The 26,528-nt window shown below is 51.5% G+C and overlaps 1 protein-coding gene across 1 annotated transcript; it reads left to right on the top strand.

Moving 5' to 3' along the window:
- Positions 1-4: 4 nt before the first annotated feature.
- VAT1 (vesicle amine transport 1) lies at positions 5-25,285 on the top strand. The gene is made up of 6 exons (XM_074940807.1): positions 5-352; positions 11,142-11,349; positions 11,859-12,029; positions 12,149-12,238; positions 13,606-13,847; positions 20,480-25,285. The coding sequence occupies exons 1-6, from the start codon at positions 5-7 to the stop codon at positions 20,579-20,581; spliced, it is 1,161 nt and encodes a 386-aa protein (XP_074796908.1). The 3' UTR covers positions 20,582-25,285.
- The last annotated feature ends 1,243 nt before the right edge of the window (positions 25,286-26,528 follow it).

The raw sequence follows: 26,528 nt of genomic DNA, 5'->3' as shown, positions 1-26,528 counted from the left end.
CGCCATGTCCGGGGAAGAGGCAGCGGCGCCCCCTGCCCCCGCCGAGCCGGCCCCCCCGGCGGAGCAGCGGGCGGCGGGCGGCGGGGACGCGCCCCCGGCGGAGCCCCAGTACCGGGCCCTGGTGCTCTCGGGCTTCGGCGGCTACGAGAAGGTGAAGGTGCAGGTGCGGCGGGGCGAGCCCAGCCCGCGGCCCGGGGAGCTCGCCGTGCGGGTCCGAGCCTGCGGCCTCAACTTCGCCGACCTGCTGGCCCGGCAGGGGCTCTACGAGCGGCTGCCGCCGCCGCCCGTCTCCCCCGGCATGGAGTGCGCGGGCACCGTGCTGGCCCTGGGCGAGGGGGTCACCGGCCGCCAGGTGAGACGGGGGCCGGGGCCGGCGAGCCCGGGGGGGGGCGGCAGGGGGCGAGGCCGGGGGGGGGGCCGTGAACAGGGGCGGCGGGGCAGGCGAGGCTGGGGGGGGGCGGGGGCGGGTTACACGGGCGGCGGGACCGGCGAGCCCGGGGGGGGGGCGGCAGGAGGCGAGGCCGGGGGGGGCCGTGAACAGGGGCGGCGGGGCAGGCGAGGCTGGGGGCGGGTTACACGGGCGGCGGGGCCGGCGAGCCCGGGGGGGGGGCGAGGAACGGGGGCGGCGGGGCAGGCGAGCCCGGGGGGGCGGGGAACAGGGACTGCGGGGGAGGCGAGCCCGGGGCCAGGAACGGTGGAGGCGAGCCCAGGGCTGGTCACCGTCTGACGGTCTCGGGGCGCTCCGCCCTTCCCGCTCCCAGACGGGGGCGGCAGCCGGGCGATGCCCTGGCGGGTCCCTCCCGGAAAAGGGGCGGGGGGGTCCCCACTCCGGCCACCGCTCCGCGGCCGGGAAACAATGGGGGCTGCGGTGCGCATGCGGCCGGGGGGGCTCGGGAGCGGCCGCCCCAGCTCGCCCCGGGGCCGGGCCCGGGCCCGCCGCTGGGTTCCGCCCGCGCGCGCAGCCGGAGGCGGCCGGTCTCGGGGTGGGGGTGTGCGGTGTTAGGGGCAGCGGCCAGCGCCCATGTGGGGAGGGGGGTGTTGGGGCGATTTCCCCCTTGCTGTGGGCTCTGCATGGGGGAGGTGGGGCACCCCCACTTTGTGGCATGTCAGGTCCTTGCACCCCAGGCTGAACGATCCATCTAAACGTCTGCAGACCGCACAGGTCCCGGATCTCCGGGATGGGGCGGGGGGCTGCCGCGCCCCCAGCTTGGAGTGGTGTCCAGCACATCCAGGGTTTACAGTTTGGTTCAGTGGCTCTCAGCCCCCTCACTGTACAAACTGTTCCCATGCCCTTGGCTGACAGTGGAGATGGTGATAAATCTGCCAATAACCCCGTAGCCTGGCTGAGGGGGGCACTTCCTAGCCAGGTGCCTTCAAAAACTGAAGTCCCTTGGTTGTGTGATGCAACATAGGGATAAAACAGGTATTGGCATTTCTGTCACCAGGTAAAACTGCATCCTCCAGATACGTGTCAGGCCCTGATACTGGCCAGTACAGATATCCCGTGGCCCCCAACGTAATGCCCTTTAAGCCTCAAACACAGTTTGTAATAGCTCTGTCAGGAGCCCCTCCTCATGCCTGTGGCCACGTTAACTAGTGGAAGCTAGACCTGTCTGTGATGGTGCAATATCTATTCCGTGAGTTCAATAAAGAAACGTGGTTTTCGTTCAGCACAAGGCAGGAGAACAGGTTTCTGGTCTGTGCACAACGTATAGTGGGAGAATAATCTTGTGCAAGGGCTACAGAAGTGACTAGGGAACGGAACCGCTTCCATATGAGGAGAGAGTAAATAGACTAGGACTGTTCAGTTTGGAAGAAAGATGACTGAGGGCGGAGATGGGAGAGGTCTATAAAATCCTGACTGGTGGAGAAAGTGACTAGGGAAATGTTATTTACCCCTTCACATATCAGAAGAACCCCAGGGGGCACCCAATGAAATTAATAGGCAGCAGTTTTAAACATAAGAAAGTATTTCTTTGTGCAACACACAGTCAACCTGTGGAACTCATTGCTAAGGGATATTGTGAAAGCCATAAGTATAATTGAGTTAAAAAAAGAACTAGATAAGTTCATGGAGAATAGATCCATCAATGGCTGTTCGCCAAGATGGTCAGAGACACATCCATGTGCTCTGGGTGTCCCTAAGTCTCTGACTGCTAGAACCTGGGACTGGACGATAGGGTATAGGTCCCTTAATAAATTGCTCTGTTCTGTTCATTCTTTCTGAAGCATCTGCACTGGCCAATGTCAGAAGACAGGATACTGGTCTAGGTGGACCATTGGTCTGACCTGGTATGGCCGTTCTTATGTTCTTCTATATTATACTGTACCTGTATTACTTTTCTCAGCAGGGGTTAGGCAAAGATGATTTCTCTTTATTGTCACTGTTACAAAAAGAAAAAACTGTTCCCAGATGGCCTATATTACCTGTGCTGGACTGAATGTCTATGACTGCTTCTCTACAAATGTAAAGTGTATCCGCCCACTCAGGGTGGGGCAGTTCCCATGAAGCTGCATTTAAATTAAACTGCTTTGAGGTCTCATTTGGTAGAAATGGGTTTAGTGAATTACAATTTAAATGGCAAAGAATTTCAATCTCATTAGGAGTTGTAAATCCAGCACTTGGCATATGTGCTGAGACATCACACTTTCGTGCGACAAAATTGTCTTCAAAATAAAAGCAGTGTACGCTGAATTGGGGGCTTCCATCAAAAGCGTATTTATGTGCTATTAAATGCAGCGTGTGTGTGTGTGTAACAAAGGTGGTCTGTGGAGATGATCTTATTAACGCATCAATCTCGGAGGCTAGTTTCTCTATGTCATTGTCTTTATGGGCAGAGCTGATTGATGAATGTTACTTAAGAGCTCTTCAATAGTAGAACAAAGATTCTGCATTCATTAATTAATTAATTAGCCTTTTCTAAATATATGTAATTCTTTCATGTAATGGTTGCCTGGTCTAATCCCACTGCCACTACCATTGTGGATGAGTCAGTAGAGATGGTTGGCTGCTGTAATAACACAGGTGTGCTAGAGAGGTGACTTGCTCAGGTGCAGGTGTGAAGCTTTCAGATTAGAGTGGGCAGAACTGTTGATTACAAACTGGCTGTTTTTATTTTGACTGGGATGTTTTGTCTCAACACTCTGTAGCTGCTGTCAGGTGCGTCGTCCTACAATAAGGAGGAAGTTAGCTTTAATGAATGATGTTTCAGACCTGGATATGCTGCAGGGGACAGTATATCTGCCTGTTTCCGATCATTATGAGATATGTAATAAACATTGACTATGCATCTAACATGGCTTAATCCGGGGGAAGGAGAAGAGCCTTGGCTAAGCTATCTGAGCATTAGAATACTTGGCAGTAATGATTTCCACCACAGATCTTCATCTGCTTTTAAGCTACCTAAATGAGTCTTTTTCTGGGAAAACGCAGCGTCTCTCAGACCATATTCTGTGGATTCTTTCCTCATTTCTGGGTCTTTAAGTTTTAGTGCAGCTGATTACTGTTCGTCGTCTACTTGTTGTCCAGTTCTCATTTTGAGGAATTAAGCTGCTATATTGTATTCCTTTCTCCCTGCCCTCAAGAGTTTACAATCTAGATAGACAAAGGTTGGGACTGATTTCTGGAGCCTCTAAGCGGTACTGCAATAAAAATAGCTTACTATTAATGTACTAGATCTGCTCTGGAACAACATACGGTATATATTTCATTTAAAGATCAGTTTGGGTTTTTTTAAAAACACTTCCACCCCTCGCCAGCTAATAGCAGGTTTATTTAATAGATTGCTGTTTTCATAGTTTCTCCCAAAGAGTTTAAATGGATGTTAATCTGTCTGGCAGATCAATCCTGAGTGTGTTATAAACATGTTAGTTCTGGGAGTCATGTCTCACTTCAACTAAATGGAGAACATTTCCAAGATCGTCTTGAAATTCACCATTGGTTGTAGAACCTTAAAATTACCACCGTTCCTGTGGCTGACACCCATCCAGAAGTGGTTAGTACCCTCCTGGCTTTCTTTCTAGCACGTAGTGCTGTGCAGTCACTAGGGCAGGGCAGGTGAAACATGTTACTCATACCCACTTGCTGGTGAAGGGCGCTCAGCAGAGCAGATTGGAGTATCAGAACGCATCTGTCTGACATCAGCAGTTTGGGGAGTAAGTAAAATTTAAAATAAAAAATAGCGTCCAGGTTCGGTAAACTTGTGGCTGGCTGCGTGACTGTTTGAACAGGGGTCATCCTTGCTGTCCCCAGGAAAGGAGGGAAGACGCGGTGATCCTACAGTGAGCTGAAGGCCGTGTGCTCAACCCCCCCGTACCCCCCCCCCCCCCGTGTGTGTGCATGATGTATGTGGCAAATGCTTGTGCATGTGGTAAAAGGGTTCATGTAAAAGGTGAAGGATGCAGAGCATCAATAACCCTTTTTTCCTGACACTGCTGCCAAATAAATACAGGATTTCCTGCCAGCAAAGGAAGATGGTGTTTTCTTTTAGCATGAAGGATGCATGGCTCAGGAGCAGTGGAGGCTTCAGGGATAAGCAGTTCCAGTGGCGTTGATTTTACATTGTCTCCAGAACCAGTTTCAGGCATCCACCAGCATGCTGGGGGGAGGCTATTTATTGGCAGGAAGAAATGTCTAGCTATAACTTAATTTAAAAGGAGAATCTTCTTGGGAATCTGGCTAATATGAGATCAGCTGCTGAGGCCCTTTGTCTAAGGGTCACCTGGCTGGTGGCCTGCATGGACAGGATATCTCAGGGGAAAATAACTCTGTGCACTGGCTGGAGCAAGCTGCTACCTGAGCCAGGTTCCAAGATCTGAGATTCTGTCGGAGCTAGGTGAGGGCAGTGTCGCGGGGCAGACAGTCTTTGAGAGAGGGGAGATCAGATGGAAGAGTGTGGAGCTCTTATTTCTGGTTTTTTATGAGGCTTTGCATGAGCAAAATTGCATGCTCATTGGAGTTAGCGAGGACCCCTGTGTTGCTCTCCCCTCCACCCCATACCTGGCAGCCTGAGCGCTGTTTCTGAACGGGGCCAAAACATGATTGGCCCCAGTTTCAGCGTGGAAGGCGATTGCTACAACTATTGCAAACGCTGTTTGCCAGCCTTAGAGCTGACGAGGCCTCAAGGGCACGAGCAGGTTAGCCGCTGCGAGGTCTTGCTGAGGCCAATGCAGCATGATTCTGGCGTTGCTCTGTAGATCACGGTTATCTTTGGAAGTTCGTCGGACTGAAATGCCCTCTTTGTTCTGTTTCTCTCATTAAAGCTTTGGTAGCTCATTGACAGACGTGCCAAGTTTTTTTCTGTCACCTGTTATCATTGGGTAACAGAGTCGTGACCGTTTGAGACGTGTCTAGGGAATGTATTTGCAAAGCCTCTCAAACAAACCTCGATTATTAAATCTGATTCCGTTACATTCGCCCCTCCCCCCCGCGAAAACATTTCAGTTTGCTCAAGTGTAAATGCCAAACCCACACAGCTATGAGCCTTTCCGCTGCCTCTCTGCTGTCCAATATGCTGCTATCTGGTTTTGCTGGCCCCCCTCCCGACACACGAGGAACAGATGCTCCCTGTCTGGGGGGATGAGAGCAGCTCACTGGAGAGGCTTTGGGTTTCGTGCATCTGGAAGCAAAACTAAATTTGAAAGATTTGCACCCACACTGAAACTACGGGTACATCTACATTGCAGGTAAACACCTGTGGTTGGCCCATGTTAGCTGACGCTGCGAGGGAGGAGGGTCCCAGAGCCCGGGCTCCAGCCCAAGCCAGGACATCTACACTGCAGTGTAGCTCCACAGATCGGCTGCGAGCCTGAATCAGCTGAGACAGCCACGGGTGGTTAACGGCAGTGCAGACACATCTTGTCTTGTGTCACAGTACACAGCCTGTTCTCTGTGCTCTTAAAGTTACAAGAGAGGTTCAAGGTGGGGGAGCTAACATCTTTTATTGAATCCACTTCTGTTGGTGAGAGAGACGTGCTTTCGAGCTTATGCAGAAGTCCAGTAAGTTCGGCATGAGGTGAGAGGACTGTGTTGTCCTCTGTAGTTCCTGAATATAGAGCAAAGTGAAATCTGAGGGTCTCCTTAGGTGTCTGGCAGGACAGACTTAAGCTCTTAGCTTACCCCATGCACTTGGGTTTACTGAGTGGCATCTGAATGCAATGGCTGCACATTTTGAGAATTCACTCCGTCAAGTTGCCATGTGGAAAGGCTTTTTCCACATGTGCATACCCTTAAGCTGCCTTTGAAGAACATCAGATTCTTGTATCTGATAGAAGCATACGTAGTTTGTGGAGATATGGTTGGTTCATACAGTGGTTATTCCATGTGTCTTAATTGTACGCTGCCCACCCCCTCCCAGTGCCATCAGAGAGTAGAGCTGGTTCTGTTGATATCATCCTTCAGCCTTGATGTAAACGCCGTTGTGATGTTGAGTTCACCTGCAGCCACGTTGTTTTCTGCTGTGATGCCCTCGGGATTTGCAGGGTCAGACCATTTAACCAACTGTCCTGGAAACGGCTCTTATGTTGAAATATTTCTTATCATTATCTGAGGTTTCTTTTAAGAGCAGAAGCTTAAAGCAAAGGCCTGTATTGTGGAAGGAAATCTCTTCTACGCAAAAAGAAAAGGAGACGGCTGTTACTCTGAAACCTGTCTTCTACACAGGCTTCCCTGCTGATATCCTAGCAGGGAGTTTTTGGTGCAACTGTTGGGCTCTGTGGCGAAATCACTTCCAAAAGAGGAGAAATATATGGAAATTGCCTTTGTGACTTATCAGCTGACTTGTATAACAAATGTCACATGCCTCTTTTAGTGCAGAGTTCAGAGGGGCTCAGTTACTTCCCCAAAATCCTTTTTCAGAAAACCTCTGAGGCATCAAGAATCTAGAACTGGTCATTGCACATACTGTTAAAATATAAAAAGTCTGGTAAAAAATGCAATGCTTTCCTAGTCGCTCCCTCCCTGGACTGATGCTCCTAGAGTATCCCCTTAACAGCCTCATTTGGGACTTTGAGAGCAGCTAACGTTTGGGACACTGTTTGAGTTCTGGTGATTGGTAACTCCGCCTTCCCAAAGTGTATTATATTGTTTCACAGCTTGAGTTGCTGCTTGAGCAATCAGTATTGGCACTCCATAAATAACATCCTGAAGCACGCCCCAGAGCTCCAAGCCTTTGCCGGGTAATACTGACACCATGCCAGCTTTCTGCACCTAGCGCTGTAGTCGAAAGGCACCAGGGATGAATGTCTGGACACTCTTAACCTTCCCTTAGTCATTCAGAATGAACAGTGATGCAAACAGAGCATGAAGCAGATGACTCTGCTGGACTGAACAGCGCCTTAAAGTTGGGCATGCTATATTCAAAGACAGATCTTACTAACCCAGTGCAATCATCTGCGTAGGAGTCTCTGTCCACACGCAAACAAATTCAGCCATGAACATAAGAGCAGCCATACTGGGTCAGACCAATGGTCCATCTAGCCCAGTATCCTGCCTTCTGACAATGGCGAATGCCAAATGCTTCAAAGGGAATAGAATAGGGCTATTATCGGTTATCCATCCCATGTCATCCAGTCCCAGCATCTGGCAATCAAAGGCTTAAGGACACCCAGAGTATGGGGTTGAATCCCTGACCATCTCGGCTAATAGCTAGAGCCTTGTGCAATTATGAAATCTGTATCCACATCCAATCCACGCTCCCAAACGTGGTCTGTGGATATAAAGCAGATACTGATAAGCCATTCCTAGGCCTATCCTCCAGGAACTTATCTAATTCTTTTTTGAAACCAGTTATAGTTTTGGCCTTCACAGCATCCCCTGGCAATGAGGTTGACTGTGTGTTGTATGAAGAAGTACTTCCTTTTGTTTGTTTTAAACCTGCTGCCTATTAATTTCATTGGGTGACCCCCCCACCCCGGTTCTTGTGTTATGTGAAGGGGTAAATAACGCTTCCTTAGTCACTCTCTCAGCACTGGTCATGCTTTTATAGGTCTCAAGCGTCTCCCTCCTCAGTCGTCTCTTTCCCAAGCTCAACAGTCCCAGTCTTCTTAATCTCTCCTTATAGGGAAGCTGTTCCATCCTCTCAATTATTTGTGTTGCCCTTCTCTGTCCTTTTTCCATTTTTAATATCTTTTTTTGAGATGGGCAACCAGAACTCCACGCAGTGTTCCAGGTGTGGGCGTACCATGGATTTATACAGAGGCATTATGATATTTGTGGTCTTATTATCTGTCCCTTTCCTATGGTTCCTAACATGCTGTTTGCTTTTTTGATGGCCGCTGCACATTGAGCGGATGTTTTCAAAGAGCTAAGCACAGAGACTCCAAGATCTTCCTTGAGTGGTAACAGCTAATTTAGACCCCATCATTTTATAGGTATAGTTGGGATTATGTTTTCCCATGTGCATCACTTTGCACTGATCAGCATTGAATTTCATCTGCCATTTTGTTGCCCAGTCATCCAGTTTAGTGAGATCCCTTTGGAACTCTTCAGTCTGCTTTGGACTTTACCCTGAGTACTTTAGTATCGTCTGCAGATTTTGCCACCTCCTTGTTTTACCCCTTTTTCCAGATCATTTATGGATATGTTGACCCATAGGTGATGGGGGGAGCACAATTGAAAGGATGGGGGGTCACGTGACCGCCCCACACATTGCTTCTGCTGCCCATCCATTGACCCTTTATATGCTCCCCTCCTCGCTGTCCTCCCCCCACTTTGCCCCTTCACCCACCACCATCCCCACTGCTCCTCCATAAACCCCTGGTGGAGCGCGTCCTGCGCCCAGCGCTGTGTGGAACCCCTGGCAGGAGCTCTCAGCACACCTGTAGCCTGCCCAGCAGACTCCTTCCTCCCCAGCTGCCTCTGGCTGGGCCAGCACCCCAGGAAAGCCCAAGACTCTCCTACATGGGGTGCTGCCCAGGAGGAACCAAGCCCTGCATGTGCCAAAGCCGCCCGGAGCCCCTGCCAGTGCCAGGTGGACGCTACATGGGCACGGGGGAGCCTTGCCACCCCTCAGAGAAACGCTGGAGTAGGGAGGGGAAGCAATTTCCAGCCGAACCTGCAGGCTCCGCAGCGGCCCCCTGGGCAGGGGCTTAGCGTCCTCTTCCCCCCACTGCCCCTGGTCCTGGTCCCAATGAGCATGGGGCTGCTCCATCCCCTAGGTGACGGGCGCCCTCCCCTGCTGAGCCACATCTGGCTGGGCTCCACGGCCGCTGAAGCCCCTGCAGTCAGGTTTTCCGGTGCACAATGCCTCTTCCCCCCAACAAATTGTGTTCATCAGTGTCTGATCATTCTGTTCTTTACTACAGTTTCAACCAGTTTGCCAGGTACTGAGGTCAGGCTGACGGGCCTGTAATTGCCGGGATCGCCTCTGAGCCTTTTATAAAAATTGGAGTCACGTTAGCATCTGGTCCAGAGGCTGATTTAAATGACAGGTTACATTCCACAGTTGTTAGTTCTGCAGTTTCATCTTTGAGTCCTTCAGAACTCTTGGGAGAATATCATCTGGTCCTGGTGACTTATTACTGTTTAATTTATCGGTTTGTTCTAAACCCACCTCTGTTGACGCCTCGGGTTGGGATAGTTCCTCAGATTTGTCACCTAAAAAGAATGGCTCGTGAATCTCCCTCACATCCTCTGCCGTGAGGACCTCTGCCGGGGTGGCCAAACTTACTGACCCTCTGAGCCACATATAACAATCTTCAGAAGTTTGAGAGCTGGGGTGCACCTGCTGGGGCTCGGGGCTTCAGCCCCATGGGAAATGCCTGTCGGGAATTGGGGCTGAAGCCCTGCTCCTGCTGAAGCCCCAAGACCCGCCCCCCTGCAGAGCAGAAGCCCCAACCCCACCACCCTGCTTCAAGGCAGAGGTCCCGAGCTCCACCCCCAGTCTGGTAGGTAGAGAATGGGGGGAGTGTGTGGGGGGCCCCTTGAGCTGCACTTTAATGGTAAAAGAGCCGCATGTGGCTCAAGAGCCACAGTTTGGCCACCCCAGGCTATTGAAAGAATTCATTTAGCTTCTCTGCATTGGCTTTGTCTTCCTCGAGTGCTCCTTTACCACCTCAATCCTCCAGTGGCCCCACTGATTGTTTGCAGGCTTCCTGCTTCCGATGTACTTAAAAAACATGTTGCTAATAGTTTTTGAGTCCTTTGCTAATTGCTCTTCAAATTCTTTTTGGCCTGCCTCATGGGAAAATTCTGTGCTGCTTAGAGCAGTGATGTTGCTGCAATGCCTGGAGAAGTCAGAACTGCCAGGTGTATAAACCAGTGCAGGAATCTCTGCAGAAGTTGTAGAACCAGAGAGGAATTTGCAAGTGTCTGTAGAGAAATGCATGGTATAGCTTCAACTCCATGGCTGGGCTCTTCCGCACAATGTCTGTATCCATTTCAACATCGTTAAAGTGCTGGATATCCTGTTATTGTTTGAGAGCTAGCAATGAGAATGGTCCCTGCCCTAAGGAGTTTACACCAACCACTGTGTCACTAGGAGCCAACGGAAAACCTGAAGTGAGTCCATGTGTCAGTCTTCTGAGCTGTCTGGCAAAGTAGAAAGTACAAATTCTCTCCACTGTGGTGCTCTTCTGTCATCACAGCTATTAGAGCGCTCTTACTTGTGGTTTCATGCTTACATCACTAGATCACACGGTCCCAAGACACTGCTGCCTTCAAGCAGACAAGGCCCTTGTTAGAGAGGTAACTCTCAAAGGGAAGCAGGTGTCATAGAATGGCTCTAGGCCTTGGACAGCTCCTTGGTCATTGTTTTGGGAATTCTCCCCCCCACCCCTCCCTGCTTTGCCTCAAGTTTCAGCCCAAGCTTCATGTTCTAAGTGAAACTAAACTCCAGAAGTTTGCTGCTCCCTTTTCCAGTCTAGTATGTCACACCAAGCCGGGCCGACACAGCGAGTAGCGTCGTGTCAGGGAGCCTGGCTAGGGGGATGGCTGTACGTGTACTGAGTCTGTGGAGGAGGCAGAGTCTCGGCATTCCCAACCAGAGACCAGGAGCAGTCCAGGCACTGGAGACCTGGTGCTTGTGCTGAGTGCTGTGGGCTAAGTGCAGACTGGGATGCACTGGATGCTGGGTGTGACCTCCCTGCCGACCCAGAGCATGCCACTATCCGCCCTCCCACTTCCTCTCTCTCTCTGGCCGTAGGTTGGTGATAAGGTGATGGTGCTGGCCAGGGCAGGGCTCTGGCAGGAAGTCGTGACTGTCCCAGCCAATCAGACTTACCTGATGCCTGACGGAATGAGCTTCGAGGAAGCAGCCGCCTTTCTGGTCAACTATATCACGGCGTACATGATCCTCTTTGACTTTGGGAACCTGAGACCCAACCAGAGCATCCTCATCCACATGGCTGCCGGTAACGTACGCCCAGCACGCCCCGACGGGGCTCAGCCTAGGGGGAGTTGGCTTCAGAGCGGCCAGTCCAGCTGCTGGGAGGGGAGATGACTTAGGCTCTTGAACAAAGGGGTGACGACCCTGATATAAAGGCTTACACAGATCAGTTACACAGGTGCTGGGTTGGCAAAATATCCCACTGCGCTATTGGCCGATCCGATCCACACCCCGGCCTGTTGGATGGCACACGGTAAAATCAGATGGGTCTGATTGTATTAAAGCCCTGAGCGCCATAGTGAGGTGGCAGATCCCAGGGCCATATTAGTTCGCCTGAGGCCATCAAGCTCTTAGGCTCAAAGCATGAGTTTTTCTGAACCGCAGACAAACCCTTCGCTCTGAGATTGAGCCGTGGCGTGGAGTCAGGTGTGTGTGTGCGGGGGGGGGGGGGCAGAAGCACAGCCCGGGGCTGGTTTGTCTCCTATGCCCCTGTCCTGCCCGCGCCTCTAATTCCCCCATTGCTGCCTGTTTCAGGGGGGGTGGGAACGGCCGCCATTCAGCTCTGCAAGACGGTGGAGAACGTCACCATCTTTGGCACTGCCTCTGCTTCCAAGCATGACGCCCTCCGGGAAAGCGGGGTCGCTCACCCCATTGACTACAGGAGTATGGATTACGTGGAGGAAGTCCGGAAGATCTCCCCCAAAGGTACCGTGAGTGACGGGGGGGAGGACAGGGTGGGATAGGGCTCCCCTACCCCGCTACAGGCCTATCCCTCAGGAAATGGAAGGAAACAGCCTGTTACTCTTTGTGCAAACTCTCTCTAGGAGTCGACATTGTCTTGGATCCACTGGGAGGATCGGACACGTCCAAAGCATTCAACCTCCTGAAGCCAATGGGCAAACTCGTAACCTATGGTGAGTATGAGGGAATGATGCATCTACCGAACAGCTGATCAGTCGTTCTCAAACTTTTGTACTGGTGACCCCTTTCACATAGCAAGCCTCTGTATGCGACCCCCCCTTACAAATCAAAAACCACTCTCTTTCATATTTAACACCATTATAAATGCTGGAGGCAAAGCAGGGTTTGGGGCAGAGGCTGACAGCTCACGATCCCCTGTGTAATAACCTCGTGACCCCCTGAGGGGTCCCGACCCCCAGTTTGAGACCTTTGGCTGATGTCAGCAGGCCAGATTCCCTGTAGGGTGGGGTTATGCATTAGCGCCTGGGGGGTGGGGGGTGGCTCTGCATGAGAGCACTCGTACTGGTTTCCCCTAGCCAGGTCCTGAGGGAGAGCAGCCCACTGTGGCTGGTTACCACATTAGTCTGAGCTCTAGATTCTGCTCTGTCTGGAGGATCACACGGGTGAGAGAGCCAGATTCCTACTGGGGGTTTGGTTCGCTCATGTCTCATTTTGAGAGCTGCAACCCTAGGTTCCTGTCCTCTCTCCCTGCCCGAGAGTTGCAATTCACTCCACTCCATCCGCTGACCTCTGCCTCCGGTATCAAATCTCCCCTGCACAGAGAGTTGCTTCCCAGTCCGAACACGCACATGCAGGGCGAAGTGGGATCTGTGTCCCGCACACAGGATCAGTTGCAGTGAGTTTATCCTGGTTCAGGCTGACTTAATTCGCAGCACTCACAGAAGCTCACGTTTTTTCTGTGGGGTGTGTGGGTGACGCGGTTTGAAGCTACCGAATACTTCTCTCTCCGTTCCCCAGCTGCAAAACACAGCGATTCTGTCCCCACAGACAAAGCCCTCACACAGCCCGACGGGATATGCAGGAATCTCACGCTGACTGCATTCCCTCCCTTGGCATTGGCCTCCTCACTCTGTGGACTGCAGAGTGTTTTGGCAGGATTAACCATTACAGCGGGCCAGGCTCCGAAACCCTAGCTTGGGGTGGATTCGGCCAATACGGCTGGCTGCATTTTAGCATCAGCAGTACTCTGACGTTGCACCAGTCTCACTGGCTTGGCACCTAAATCTAGCTGTGTTAACTTGCTGCCTGTCCTAAGATAAGAAACTGTCAGGTTTTGAATACTTACCCTAGCAATGACCCTGCACATCTGCTGGCCCAAAGGGGTCTCTGTTGCATCACTCAAAGCCTATTTGCTTCTGCCTTTCTTTGGTAGATCCTGGCCTTACCTGATCCTGAGTGTGCAGGTGGAGTGAGTACTCTGTGCTCTCTGAGCTGTCTTAGATCTGGTGCACTGGGTTCTTCACCAGGCATTAGCTTTTTGAGAGCTCTGAGCGTGACTGTGGCCTTGACTTCCTCCTAGGGGTGGCCAACCTGCTCACTGGGCAGAAGAAGAACCTGGTGGCCATGGCGAAGACATGGTGGAACCAATTCAGTATCAACGCTCCGCAGCTCCTGCACCTCAACAAGGCCGTGTGCGGCTACCACCTCGGTTACATGGATGAAGAATTTGAGCTCATTGGGGGTGTTGTGGCCAAGCTGGTTAGCCTGTACAACCAGGGCAAAATCAAACCCAAAATAGACTCCGTATGGCCCTTTGAGCAGGTGAGTCTGAGTCGTGGTGCAGGCTGGCAGCCTCCGTAAGAGAGAGAGTGCTGCAGGGAAAGCTGCTGCTCCTGTTCCTAGCTGGGTTCGGCAGAGTTCTGGGTCACGGTTTCTGGGATTGGTTTTGTTTTGCAGTCGAGGTCCCAACCAAGATGGGCTGCGTTGTGCCATGTGCTGGATCTGGACACATTGAGACAGTCCCTGAGCCAGGGAGCTTATAATCTAAATAGACAAGCCAGACAAAGGGTGGGAGAAGGGAATATTATTATTTCCATTTCACAGACAGGGAACTGGTCCAGAGAGATTAAGTGTCTGGCCCGGGGTCACACCGGGAGCATCAGAGCTGGGAAATGAACCCAGATCTCCTGCATCCCAGTTCAGTCTCAGCCACAAGACCACCACTCTCCCCCCGGCAGTGCTCTCATGCAGAGAAGAGCAGTGCAGCATGTACGGGAACTGGCTGGGTGACTGGCATCTGAACTAAGTGACTGAAGCCTTCAGCACTCTGTGCCCAGTGTCCCTTTGATTTCCACTGGATTTGGAGCGTCAGGCTCTCTGAGGCAGGAACTGTGTGTGCCCTGTGCCTTGCGCAGTGGGGCCCTGATCCTCGACTGCGCGCTAGCACAATACAAATAATAATTGCTCTCCCCTGGGAGACCTGGGTTCGAGCTCCACCTTGGAAGCTAGGCCAGAGGTGAAGGAGTGCAGCCCTCTTGTTCCCCCAAAGCTCCGGCTGGTTAAGGAGCATCGTCCCTTTTCTTGCAGGGAGTCTCCTAGTGCGTTAACCTCTACTTGCCTCCCCCCCAGTCCAAACTGGAAGGATGGAGACTGGATCTTGGAGCCTTGAGGATGGATTTAAATTGGGGCACTGTGGATTACAAGAGACACTGACTTGCTTAGGGAACTTGTACTCAGCAGTGTAAACCATGGGGGCTGGAACAACGTGCACAGTGGGGGTGCTGAGAGCCATTGAACCAAATTATAAACCCTGCATATGATGGAAACCACTTCAAGTCAGGGGGTGTAGCAGCACCCCCCGCACTCCTTGTTCCAGCACCTATGGTGTAAACTGAAACAGATTATCAAGATCGGTGCTGTTCACAGGATTAATGAATCTCCTCTCTGCCAGGCAGAGAGCTACCAGCAGGAACTCAGCCTGGATTGCTAGTGTCGGAGCCAGGTGTGGCTGCTAGTGGCAATGGAGCGAGCAGAGAGTGCCAAGCGCTAAGTGGTATCTTGGAGCAGAGACCCTGAGGGAATCTGGAGTAAAATGCAGGAGGCCTCTAGGGGCTGGGTAATGTGCTGGGTGTCTGCATGACTGATTTCCGTTGGTCCATGCGTGGTAAGCCTGGAATCGCAGCTCATCAGAGAGGGGTGTGTGTGTGTGTGTGTGTGCGCGCGCAGGAGAATTGGAGAGTGAACTTGCACATCAGGTAGCTTCACCCCAAAGTCCCCTGTACAGTGCTGTGAGGCCTTGGGGCCGCGGAATCCCTGGGGCCAGAGCAGGGGAACCCCGCTGCAGCGGTGGACGGCAGAGTCCTGGGGAAGAGGCCAATGTACTGACTTCACTCGACAGCTGTTGGCTCCTACATGCTCCTCACTGGGTTTGGGTTGGCACGGGCTGCGGTTTCTCCCTGGGGGGAGGGTGGGGAGAAGGGGGCGTATCCTGCTGAGTATGTGTTCTTATTGTGTGCTGCAGATTCCTCGCTCTGAGTGGGAGACATCCGTGCTTGTTCTCTTCCCCTTAGCAGAGTAACTCTCTGTCTGTGCCCAGGGCTGCTCAGTGTGCCCTGGGAACTCTCTGCTTAAGCAGCCAGCCCACGCAGAGGAGGAGCCTTGTTCCCAGACGTGGGAGTGGTGTCCCCATAGTGCAGGCTGCCCTGCAGAAAGCAAAGGGGGAGTTGGGAGTGGCCATGGGAGGAGTGTGGCCAGGCTTGTGCTTGCCGTTGGGAGTTGTGGGTGTATTGGATGCTCTCATCCTTGGTGTGGGAGCGTTGGAGCCGCTGTGGACCTACCCGAGTCCCTGGCTGCGCACTGCGGGTGCAGCCTCTGCACTCGAAGGCCCAGCCTGGGTCCCAGGTGCACCTCGGTGGAAGGTGTTCTCACGTCCGAGGCCAGCAGCTCCCGTGGGCTGTTACTTGCGTAAATTCCTGAGCTCTCCCTCGCTTACACTCCCTCCACTTCTCCAGCAAAGCTTTGCTGGGAGCCCCTGTGCCCTTTCTGCAGAGGGTGGCTGGTACCTGACCCACTCGTTTCCGGGGCAGGAGAATTAAGTCACTTTCTTCTTGTTTTAAATGCCTTTTAGACTGAGGTTTCGAGGCGTTCCCAAGCTGTGAACGGAGAAAGGGCTAAAGGGCTGAGTTACATTGATTAATTACAAACAGCAGCGCTGCACACTGCATGTGGGGCGTGTGCTGTGCGTGTCATACTAGACACTGCGTTGAATCTCTGCTCAGTAATTACAGAGGAGACTGTATGTGGGTGGGTGGGTGGGTCATTTTGTTGCTTTACCCTCAGATTTTTCTGCTGATTGGAAACTGAGGCAGCAGAACAAAGTGGAGATGCTGCAAAGTGAGACTGCGGCTTCCTAAACGGCTGTTACACATTTCTGCATTCGGTGCATCCTTATGTCCAGTCAAATTCTGCTGTAGACTCTGGGCTCTCCACCCTGAGCTGTCTCTGGGGCTGGGGGAGCTCTTACGAAACTAGATCTTTCTGCTAAACCCCGCATGTTGTAATAGGTGGATTCAAACCAGCGTTGCTAACGAGAGAATTCTCCTGACGCAGACCCTGCCCTGCTCCGCTCAGTCACATAGCACAGCGATAGTTTGCGATGATGGCTCTGCAGAATGGTCTTTAATAGTGTGATGAAAAAATTCCCAAACGAAGTATTGTAAAGGGCCCTAAAAGACTTGAGGATCAGAAAACAATGCCTGGCTGGAGGATGGCAGAGAATTACTGCACTGGTTTCCTGTCACCATTTGTGACCTAGTCCAGAGTTAAACAATGACTTCAGATGAAATGGGCTCTGAGAAAAGAGCTGACATCTTTACCACTTCCCAGCGAGAGACCAGGACACCGGGATAGCAGGGGTCCTGTGGGTCGGGATTCAGGGGCATCTGCAGAGCTGGGCGTGAGGTGCACGGGACTGATAACGAATGAGACTCTGGGTTTGAAGATGAGCTGGGATGTGGGCACAGTGCCTGCCACAGCATGTCTTCGTTTCAGGCACAACACAGCTCCAAAGACTTTAAACAGGTTTTAGAGGGGTAGCGTGTTAGTCTGTATCAGCAAAAACAACGAGGAGTCCTTGTGGCACCTTAGAGACTAACCAATTTATTTGGGCATAAGCTTTCGTGGGCTAGAACCCACTTCATCAGATGCATGGAGTGGAAAATACAGGAGCAGGTATAAATACATGAAAAGATGTGAGTTGCCTTACCAAATGTGAGGCCAGTCTAACGAGACAATTCAATTAACAGGAGGATACCAAGGGAGGAAAAATAACTTTTGTAGTGGTAATGAGTGGCCCATTTCAAACAGTTGACAAGAAGGTGTGAGTAACAGTAGGGGGAAATTAGATTTAGGTTTTGTAATGACCCAACCACTCCCAGTCTTTATTCAGGCCTAATTTGATGGTGTCCAGTTTGCAAATTAATTCTAGTTCTGCAGTTTCACGTTGGAGTCTGTTTTTGAAGTTTTTTTTTTTTTTTTTTTGTTGTTGTTGAAGAATTGCCAACTGGAAATCTATCTGCAACTGAAATCAACATTTAAAAAAACCCTGACTCCTTTCCAAGCCTGGGGCGAGTGTTGTGGTGCTGTTAAAAGTCCTTTAATCAAGTCTGTCTTCAAAGGAGATACATAAGGTGGCTGGAATTTAGTCAAATGACCACTTGGCTGCTGACTCTCCCTGAGCTCCTTGTGTCTGCCCAGAGCAAGGGATTGTCTGGCTAAGCTGTGGTCACATGGTGTTTTCTCTGGAGATAGTGGTGGTTCTGTTAATCGTATTGCCCATTGTTCTCTGCAGAGATTGTCAGCTTCTGGCATACACTAGAATTGCTTAACTCTCCTCTACAGCTCCAGACCTTGAGATCAAACATCACTGTGTGGGGCAAGAGTGCTGGTGGATCGTGCTCAAGAGCAGGGCTGGAGGGAGCTGTGCGCCCCTCCTGCCAAATGGGCCAGAATCTCCAATGGGGAGCTGATTTGTAAGACAGGCAGCCTGGAGTGGCTTTCCTACCCGAAAGCTGCTGGCCAGTAGCAATCGTGGGAGTCAGGGGTTAAGTCTCAGGAGTTTGCTGGACTCTACCAAGCAGCTTCTGGAGCCTGCCGATATAGCTCTGATTTCAGTCTAAGCACGTCAGGCTGCCCGAGCTCAGAGCGGCCCAGGAAGTCTCTGCTTCTCTGAGCTTAACTGTCCAGGCTGCCTCACAGGTGTTGGGCAGAGGCCACCCAAGTCATCTCCGCTGTCAGTGAATGGACAGTAATGCATAGAAGTGTGTTAGCCCTTCAGGCCCAGCCAGGGGCAGAAGTCCTCTCCAGTGAGGAGCAGAGCTGGGTGACTTGTTCCCCTTCAACCAGAAAGAATAGCTGCTTCTCAGGTCTCAACAGCAGAAGCCAAAAGAGATGGGGGGAGATTCCCGTAAAGGGTCTCGGAGTAACCTGGGCCCAAAATACAGAGGTGCAAAGGGCTTAGAGAAGAGTGATGGACCTGTCTCTCCACTCGCTGAGTCTCCCCGAAGGGCCAGCACGGTGCGGCAGGAGGGCGCTTGCTACACGAGAGCAGCCAGTCTCCGGGGTGGGGGAGAGAGGGATTTGGCAGGGACTTCGCTGCAGGAAGGAGCAGATTTCTCTTTCCGATGGTAGTTTGTAGCCCCTTTGCTGCTAGCAAAGCATGTGCATTAGCTCGTAGCCGTTGGTGTCAGATTGGCTTCTGGCCCCAAGCACCGATTGGAGCAGTACATGCTTCGTGCCTGTGCCGTGCTCTCGCTGAAGCATTCGGGTAGAGCTACGGGGATGGAGACACCACAGTGGAGGCAGGGCTGGGGTGTTCACCCAATTTAGAACCCAGCATGGTGGCCCAGGCAGGGCCCCAAGCACCGATTGGAGCAGTACATGCTTCGTGCCTGTGCCGTGCTCTCGCTGAAGCATTCGGGTAGAGCTACGGGGATGGAGACACCACAGTGGAGGCAGGGCTGGGGTGTTCACCCAATTTAGAACCCAGCATGGTGGCCCAGGCAGGGCTGGGGTGTTCACCCAATTTAGAACCCAGCATGGTGGCCCAGGAGCATTTTCCTGTCCAGTCCTGGGACTTCCCAAGCCTGCCCTGACTCGACAGCGGGTGAGGGAGACGTTTGCCCAAACTGAAGTGCCTGCTAGATGTTAAGACCGTGCTGTCAGCTTTGTGTTGGGAAGCGCCGTGGAGTGGGCCCTTCTTTGAGTCCCGTTCTGTGAGATGTGGGGGATGCAGCTGGAAAACCCTTCCGGAGCCGGGGAGACATTCAGGTGCTTACCAGGTAGTTACCTGGTAAAACACCTTACGCCGGCCTCCCCTGCCCTTGGTTCTGATCTCCCTTTCCTCCCGTTCCCTGCAGTCTGTTTAAATTAACTCTGGCAGGAGGCGTGTGCTCCCGGTGCATCACTGTGCTGATCTCCTCCTGCCGGAAAGAGCGTAATGGGACTCTGATTGCATTACTAGCAAACAGCTTCTGCTCTGCCTGCATTGATCTGGCCATCCACTTTGCAATGAGCCGGCACCTCCCAGTGGGTCTGTGCATGAGGGAGCGCGGTGCTCCAGAGAGATGCAGGCGAACATGAGCATCTCATCAGCATGTCTGCTTGGCATGGTGACGAGGACAGCGCCTTCCAGGGAGCTGAAGGCGAACTGCTTCTTCCGGGCTTTCCAAACTGACTAGAGATGGAACGGTCCAAGCCTGATGTTCTGGGAGCCTTCACCATAGGGCGGCTGGACTCGGCAGCACTGCCGGTTACTCCAGCTGGGGCTCAAAGCAGCAGGATCCTTGTGGCTAGCATGAGATGTCCCTGCAAGGTGCACCAATGGCCCTGTCCACTCTCCTCTCTGGTGGTGACCACTGAGTGGCACGGTCATCTGCAGACATGGCTCATCCCTGATGCAGCGTGGCTAACGCTGGGGGCTAGAATGTGCTGTACCTTTTTAGGCAGAGCTCCCCACTGATTCCAGACTGATGGTACTGTATGGCCTTTGCCTAGTGCTACATGCTTTTCTCCCTTCCTGACACTAGGCTGTCTCTCAGTAGCTGTTTTGGCACAGTTTCTTTGTGTCGCAAGAAGCCCTAGTGGTGCCAGTGTAACCTATTGGACATATTCCTCCTTCCTCCCGGCTCTCTGTTCAGTGGGACGCCCTGGAGTGCGCTGCCCTGGGCCCAAGTGCTCTGAGCGCTCTCTCCCCTGTGGAGGCAGTGTGGGATAGCTGCCCACGATTACCCAGCATTCTCCGTTGTGTGGGATGTGTGAATGCCCAGCAATTGCTGACCCGTGGTTATGCTGTAGATGAAAACATCACTGTATGGACACCCCTGGGCTGGCATGTCGCCCGAGTGGTGCAGCGAGGCAGGTGTGGATCTCCTTTCACGGGACTTCTTTCTTTCTAGGTGGCCGATGCCATGAGGCAGATGCAGGAGAAGAAGAACGTTGGGAAAGTCATCCTAGTTCCTGAACTGCCGAAGGAAGAACCCAAAAAAGAGGAAAACTAAAGCAAGGAGACCTGTCTGCAGGTTGTGAATTTGTGGTTTAACTCCTAACCCTTTTGGGACCTGGGAATGGACGGCTCAGTCCCTGCCATCTTCCCCATTAAGGGAATGATACATTTTTAAAGCCAGTTCTAGGACTGTGAGCACCTTGGGTTGTGAATCATATGCACCTGCCATAGCCAGCCTCTCCCAGGTGTGATTGTGTAACATTGAATGTGAGGCCTCCAGCCTTAGCCCTGCTTTTCTCATCTGGTTGTTACATTTCCTTTCCCAAATTCCAAACCGAGTTCTTTTTCTCTGGCAACGCCTCTCTGGCCTCCAAGCAGTCAGTGACTAATGGCTGCGTAGTATGTTGCTGCAAAGTGTAAATGCAAATTGTTATGGCAACCATTGACTGTCTCCATAGAAACCGAGCCCTTTTTGCAGTCTTAAGATGCACGTTCGACAGACGAATGTGCCGAGCCAGAGATGCTTGTCAATGAAATTGCTGTAGGAAAATAACATCGGACCTTGCATTGTTCTAGGGCTGGTTATTTCTTTGCCATTATTCCTGCTGTCACAACACTTCCCTTCCTCCTCCCCCTCCTCTTCCCCACACCCCCAGTCCTAGGCCTTTAATGCCAATCAGCTGGCAAAAGGCCAGTTTTTCTAAGCCCAGCTTAGTATCTTACATGCTGGTCACGCTGTAGCTTTTTAATTTGCTGTTCCTTCTCTGTGCACGCTGCATGTAACCTGAGGAGGAGTTAGGCTGGTGCTATATGAATACTAAAGAGAAATTTCAATTCAACAATTTGCTCTCGTCCATTTTCTGCTCCCAAACCGTTAGGGAAAGTCTAAACCAATTCTGTGGTCAAGGCTGGGTCTGGAGACTGAAAGAACTCAGCTGTGTCTCTGAAATGACTGACCCATTTGTGTTGGCTCTATGTGCTTTGTTAACGTTGGGCTCTGAATGTCCGTCAGGCTAAACTTCACCCTCGTGTTTGTTACCAAGGGCTGCAAATGTGAAAAGGTGTCTGCAAGACTGGGACAAAACAAGCCTCATGGTCGGCCTTTGCTTCTGCGGTTGTGTGTGCTAGGAAGGGGACGCTGCAGCTCTAGAAGTGAGCAGGCCCAGTAAAGTCTGTGCTGGCATCCACTCCCTGGAGGGCCAGCTTGTGGTTCTGAGTGAGTCACCCGCTGTCTGGGCTTAGACCTGTCGAACCCGCTGGTGTGAGGCTCTCGCCTGGTTAGATCCTGGCTTTTGTTTTTCACTTTCCACTCCAGTTTTAATTGGCTTTTCAGATTCTCCCCTAGTCCCAGGCTGTCCCCGTGGCCTCTGCCCGTCCCTATGGCTGGCTAGCTAGTGCCGAAAGGGGGCTTGCAGCTTGTCTGCTCGAATCATGAAGTGCCAGTGTTTTCAGGGTACTTCCTAGTGCTGCTGAGATGCTGGGAACTGCCCAGTGGGCTCCTCTCTCTAGGAAGAAAACTGGGCTTGCCCATGCCAGGCGTGCAGGTAAAGCTGTGGGTGGGAACCTGAACGGTTCAGTCTGTGAGCATCTAAACTTGTCCTTGTTTAATGTCCTGACTGGCACCGCCCCTTCCAGTGGTGCTCGGTCTCCTGCTGCAGTCCCAGGACTTGGCGCTTGTCAGGTTTGGTCCTGCTGGGTGGCAGATGGTGCAGTAGCTCAGGCTTTGCTTCTATTTTGGATTTGGTAACTGAAGGGACCAAGCCCCCACCCACCCCCTTTTCGTAAAGGTGCCATAGCAGAAGCAAAATGCTGCTCTTAAGAGCAAACATGGATCTCCTGGGCTGTGAACATCCCCTCCTGGGTCCCTCCCCCATTAAAGAAAACCTGGTCCAGCATCAGCACGAGGACTTTATTGTGCACGGAGAAGGAAGGCGACAGCCTCTATTAGCTGCAACCGCCCCAGGAGGCGTAAGTGGTGCTTCGCCGAGGCTTGGGCTACGCTTGGAACTAACGTCGGTGGAACTGCATCGCTCAGCCATGCAGTTTTATCGACCTAGCTCCCAGAGTAGACAACGCTGCTCCCAGCGACACGGCCACCGCCTCTCGGGGGGCGCGGTACGTACGCCGACAGGACAAGCCTTCCTCTTGGCCCAGGCAGCTTCTTCACGGGTGCGCTACAGTGGGGCAGCTGCGTTATCTCATCAGTGCAGCCTGGGTTTCAGTTCCTAGCTCTCTCACCCTGCCGGGCTGCATGAGGCCTGGAATCTGGAGGATTCACTTCGGGTATAAAATGGTGCCCAACATTTAGGACTTCAGAAAGGGAACCACGATTGGGTTCAGACCCTCTTCTGTCTTCGTTCCTTCCATTCGTGACATGGGGGTTGACTCCCCTGATGTGATGCAGCAGAACTCACACGCACCACTTTTTTCTAACCTTTTCTAAAGACAAACTCTCCTCGCTGGGTTTTTCCCCTCTCAGAACCGCTCCTGCCCAGTGAATCAGATTTTACTTTCCATTGTTTTGTGCCATTTCACTGCAGGTTTGTAAAGACAGTTCAGACACTTGTTTGCTATAAAAGGAAAAGCCCAAGACCTACTCTTGTCCAAATCTTGGCTTCACCTTGAGACAGGAGGAGTCTGGACAAACTGCACCACAAAGCTTCAGGTTCTCTAGAGTCTTTGAAAGGGGGAAAATGATCCCACTTTCCTCCTTTCCTTGGCTCTACTCTGCCAGCTGAGAGCACCTGGTGCCTTACTCCGGACGGCCCTATCCTGGGCACTATCGCAAGGCTTTTGTAGTCTAGTCCCCCTTTTGATACAGCGTGAAGGAAGCAAATGGGAATATCTTGTATCTTCCTGTAGGACAACTCTGACGTATGCTGCATTGCATAGAAAACAGTATCTCAGTGCCTTTTCTAGACCACTTGTAAGACTAGCAAGTCACTGAAGCCTTTGCCGTACTGGCCTCTTAAAATACTGCCAAAAAACTAGTGTGCTGCATAATAGATATGGCTTGTGGTACACAAGTGACCTAGCTCTGCTTACCCTCTGCCTTGATATACTCTTCGTACACGTGCGTTTTATGGACTCTCCAGGCTGATCCCTGGAAGCTCCTGCTCCAGAGCCTAAGCAGCAGTGCCTGCCGTAAGGCAATGCCTCACCCAAGTTGGCTGCATTTGGATGTGGCCAAAGGTGATGTCAGCCTGCCCGTGTGCGTCGGTATCTCTAGGCCTGTCCTCTTGCAAAGCTTTGCTGGTTGTGGCCTCTCCTGAGGCTGAGGACGTTGAGGGTTTGTCGCCATTGCGGAGACTCTCTGGAATTCCTTTTCTCTTTGTTTGCAATGTGTAGTTGATGGTGAATTTTCTACCTATAAACTTCTCATGCCCTTTTCAGTCTGACTTCTGAATCCTTCTGAGCAATTAGGTAGTCGTGATAAGAGATTAGCATTGACTCTGCACCCCAGTAGCTACGTTTTCTACGGAAGATTAAGTGTAACCTTGCGCTTTACTGCCTCACTGACTAATGCTCTGTTCTAGATTTTATAGTAGCCTTTATTTACCCTGGCGTTTTAGGGCCCAGTAAGTATTAAACCTACTGATTGTCAGACTTAATACAACTTTATTACCAGTGTCTCAAACAACTTGTTAAACAGCGAGTTGTTCTAGCAAGGACCAAAGCACAATGTCATTCCACTCCAGAAGATGTCTGATTAGAAGGAAGCATGCTGAACAGTTGAGGGCACAGCTGGTGTCATCCAGGGAACAAAGAGTGCCACGTTGCCTCTTAAATTGTGCATCCTTCCAAAATAACTGAAGTGCAGCTTAATATTCATTTTGCTAATTGATCATTTTCACTCAAATCTTGTGCCATGGGTGCAAAATGGCTGAAGGGCAAAAGTTTGTGTCGTGATGCTATGAGCACTAGCTAAAGGTTTCTGTGTTCCCTGCACTCTCTCCTGCTCCAGTTTGCAGGGTGTTCTGCCTTTGGTATGTTGTGTAGATTGTGAAATCCAGTGGTATCTGTCTAAGTGTGACCTGAGCATCATTGCTGTGTCTGTAACCAAAACTGCCAGTCCAGGAAGGGGCCCTTAAACACAACTTTACGTACTTTGCCATCCCCAGGCGGCTTTAGAACTAAAAAGCTTGTTTAGTTTAATAAGAAATTGATTAAAGTTACAAATGTTTCTTGCACCTGGGAGATGGGAGTGGAGCTCAGCTTGCACAAACATAAGCCCTGTTGAGAACCGTAGCTACATCAAGACCGTATTTGAGAGATGGGGGAAGGTCCTACAGACACCAGGGAAAGGAGTTTAGCTGCATGCTTAGTTACAAACCAGCTGTGTGAAGTAGAGTTGTGGGCATCAGACTTCAACCAATGCAGGAATCTGACCCATCTGCACAGACCACTCCTGTTGCCAAATGAAGTCTTTGATGCCCCAAGCGCTGGTGATGGCAAAGGGTGACGGGCAGGTAGCGTATGAGCACGGTGTGAGAACGTGTTGCTTTTGGAGCCTCTTACGACACATGGCAGTGTCTGTGCCGTCCAGCTGATTTGCGGAGATGTGATACGAGTGGCTGTTGTCCTACAGCACGGCATCTTTAAAAATAATTATATTCCGCTTTGTGCGTGTAACCAAGTTGAACAGAAAGCGATTGTGCCAATGCTGTTTACATGACTACAACGTGTAATGCTCTTCTGCCTAACGTTACCGTATGCCTTATGTGTTTCAAATGTTAATTAAAAGCATAACAAAATCCTTGCTGGCATGTTTCTCTGCTTGTGACAATGTTGGGGTTACGCATAAAGCAAAAGTTCATGGGTTTGTCAGCGGCCCAGCAATCTATCTGTAGTTCCCTTTGTCAGACCCGGGCAGGCCCCTGTCCCATCCATCTCACACTCGTTCGTGTGACCGAAGAAATCTGGGAGCAATAAATGCTCCCCAGTCTGTCACAGAATCGTAGACTTTAAGGTCAGAAGGGACCATTCTGATCGTCTAGCCTGACCTCCTGCACAACGCAGGCCACAGAATCTCATCCACCCGCTCCTGTAACAAACTCCTCACCTATATCTGAGCTACTGAAGTCCTCAAATCATGGTTTAAAGACTTCAAGGTGCAGAGAATCCCCCAGCAAGTGACCCGTGCCCCACACTGCAGAGGAAGGCGAAAAACCCCCAGGGCCTCTTCCAATCTGCCCTGGAGAAAAATTCCTTCCTGACCTCGAATATGGCTATCAGCTAAACCCTAAGCATGTGGGCAAGACTCACCAGCCAGACACCCAGGAAAGAATTCTCTGTAGTAACTCAGATCCCACCCCATCTAACATCCCATCACAGGCCATTGGGCCTATTTACCACTAATAGTCCGAGATCAATTAATTGCCAAAATCATGTTATCCCATCATACCATCTCCTCCATAAACTTATCAAGCTTAATCTTGAAGCCAGATAGCTCTTTTGCCCCCCGTGCTTCCCTTGGAAGGCTGTTCCAGAACTTCACTCCTCTGATGGTTAGAAACCTTCGTCTAATTTCAAGTCTAAACTTCCTGATGGCCAGTTTATATCCATTTGTTCTTGTGTCCACATTGGTACTGAGCTTAAATAATTCTTCTCCCTCTCTGGTATCCCTCTGATATATTTATAGAGAGCAATCATATCTCCTCTCAGCCTTCTTTTGGTCAGGCTAGACGAGCCAAGCTCCTTGAGTCTCCTTTCATAAGACAAGTTTCCCATTCCTCGGATCATCCTAGTAGCCCTTCTCTGTACCTGTTCCAGTTTGAATTAATCTTTCTTAAACATGGAAGATAATGTCAATTTGGATCAGTAACACTGGGAGGGGAGCCAAGTTGGGAAGATTCAAGACCTACCCTACGGATTTCAGATAGCCATTGGCTCATGCTTGCAATGGGGGTTAGTGGATTTAGCAACAGAGCGGCTAGCTGAAAGGTGAATGGGATAACCAGGCAACATGAGCCGGGCAAGCTCTTGTCAAGTCCTGCAGTGAC

The sequence above is a fragment of the Natator depressus genome, chromosome 27 (assembly GCF_965152275.1).
Source record: "Natator depressus isolate rNatDep1 chromosome 27, rNatDep2.hap1, whole genome shotgun sequence".
Classification (NCBI taxonomy): Eukaryota; Metazoa; Chordata; order Testudines; family Cheloniidae; genus Natator; species Natator depressus.
The sequence above is the reverse complement of the archived record's forward strand: the minus strand, read 5'-3'. Positions and strand labels throughout refer to the sequence as shown.

What these genes read in the sequence shown, in the direction of transcription:
- VAT1 (XM_074940807.1), top strand. Translation starts at nt 5, where the DNA reads ATGTCCGGGGAAGAGGCAGCGGCGCCCCCTGCCCCCGCCGAGCCGGCC. An exon ending in AGGGGGTCACCGGCCGCCAG is followed by an intron (nt 353 to 11,141) that starts GTGAGACGGGGG and finishes CTCTGGCCGTAG; the next exon opens with GTTGGTGATAAGGTGATGGT. An exon ending in GGGCAAACTCGTAACCTATG is followed by an intron (nt 12,239 to 13,605) that starts GTGAGTATGAGG and finishes ACTTCCTCCTAG; the next exon opens with GGGTGGCCAACCTGCTCACT.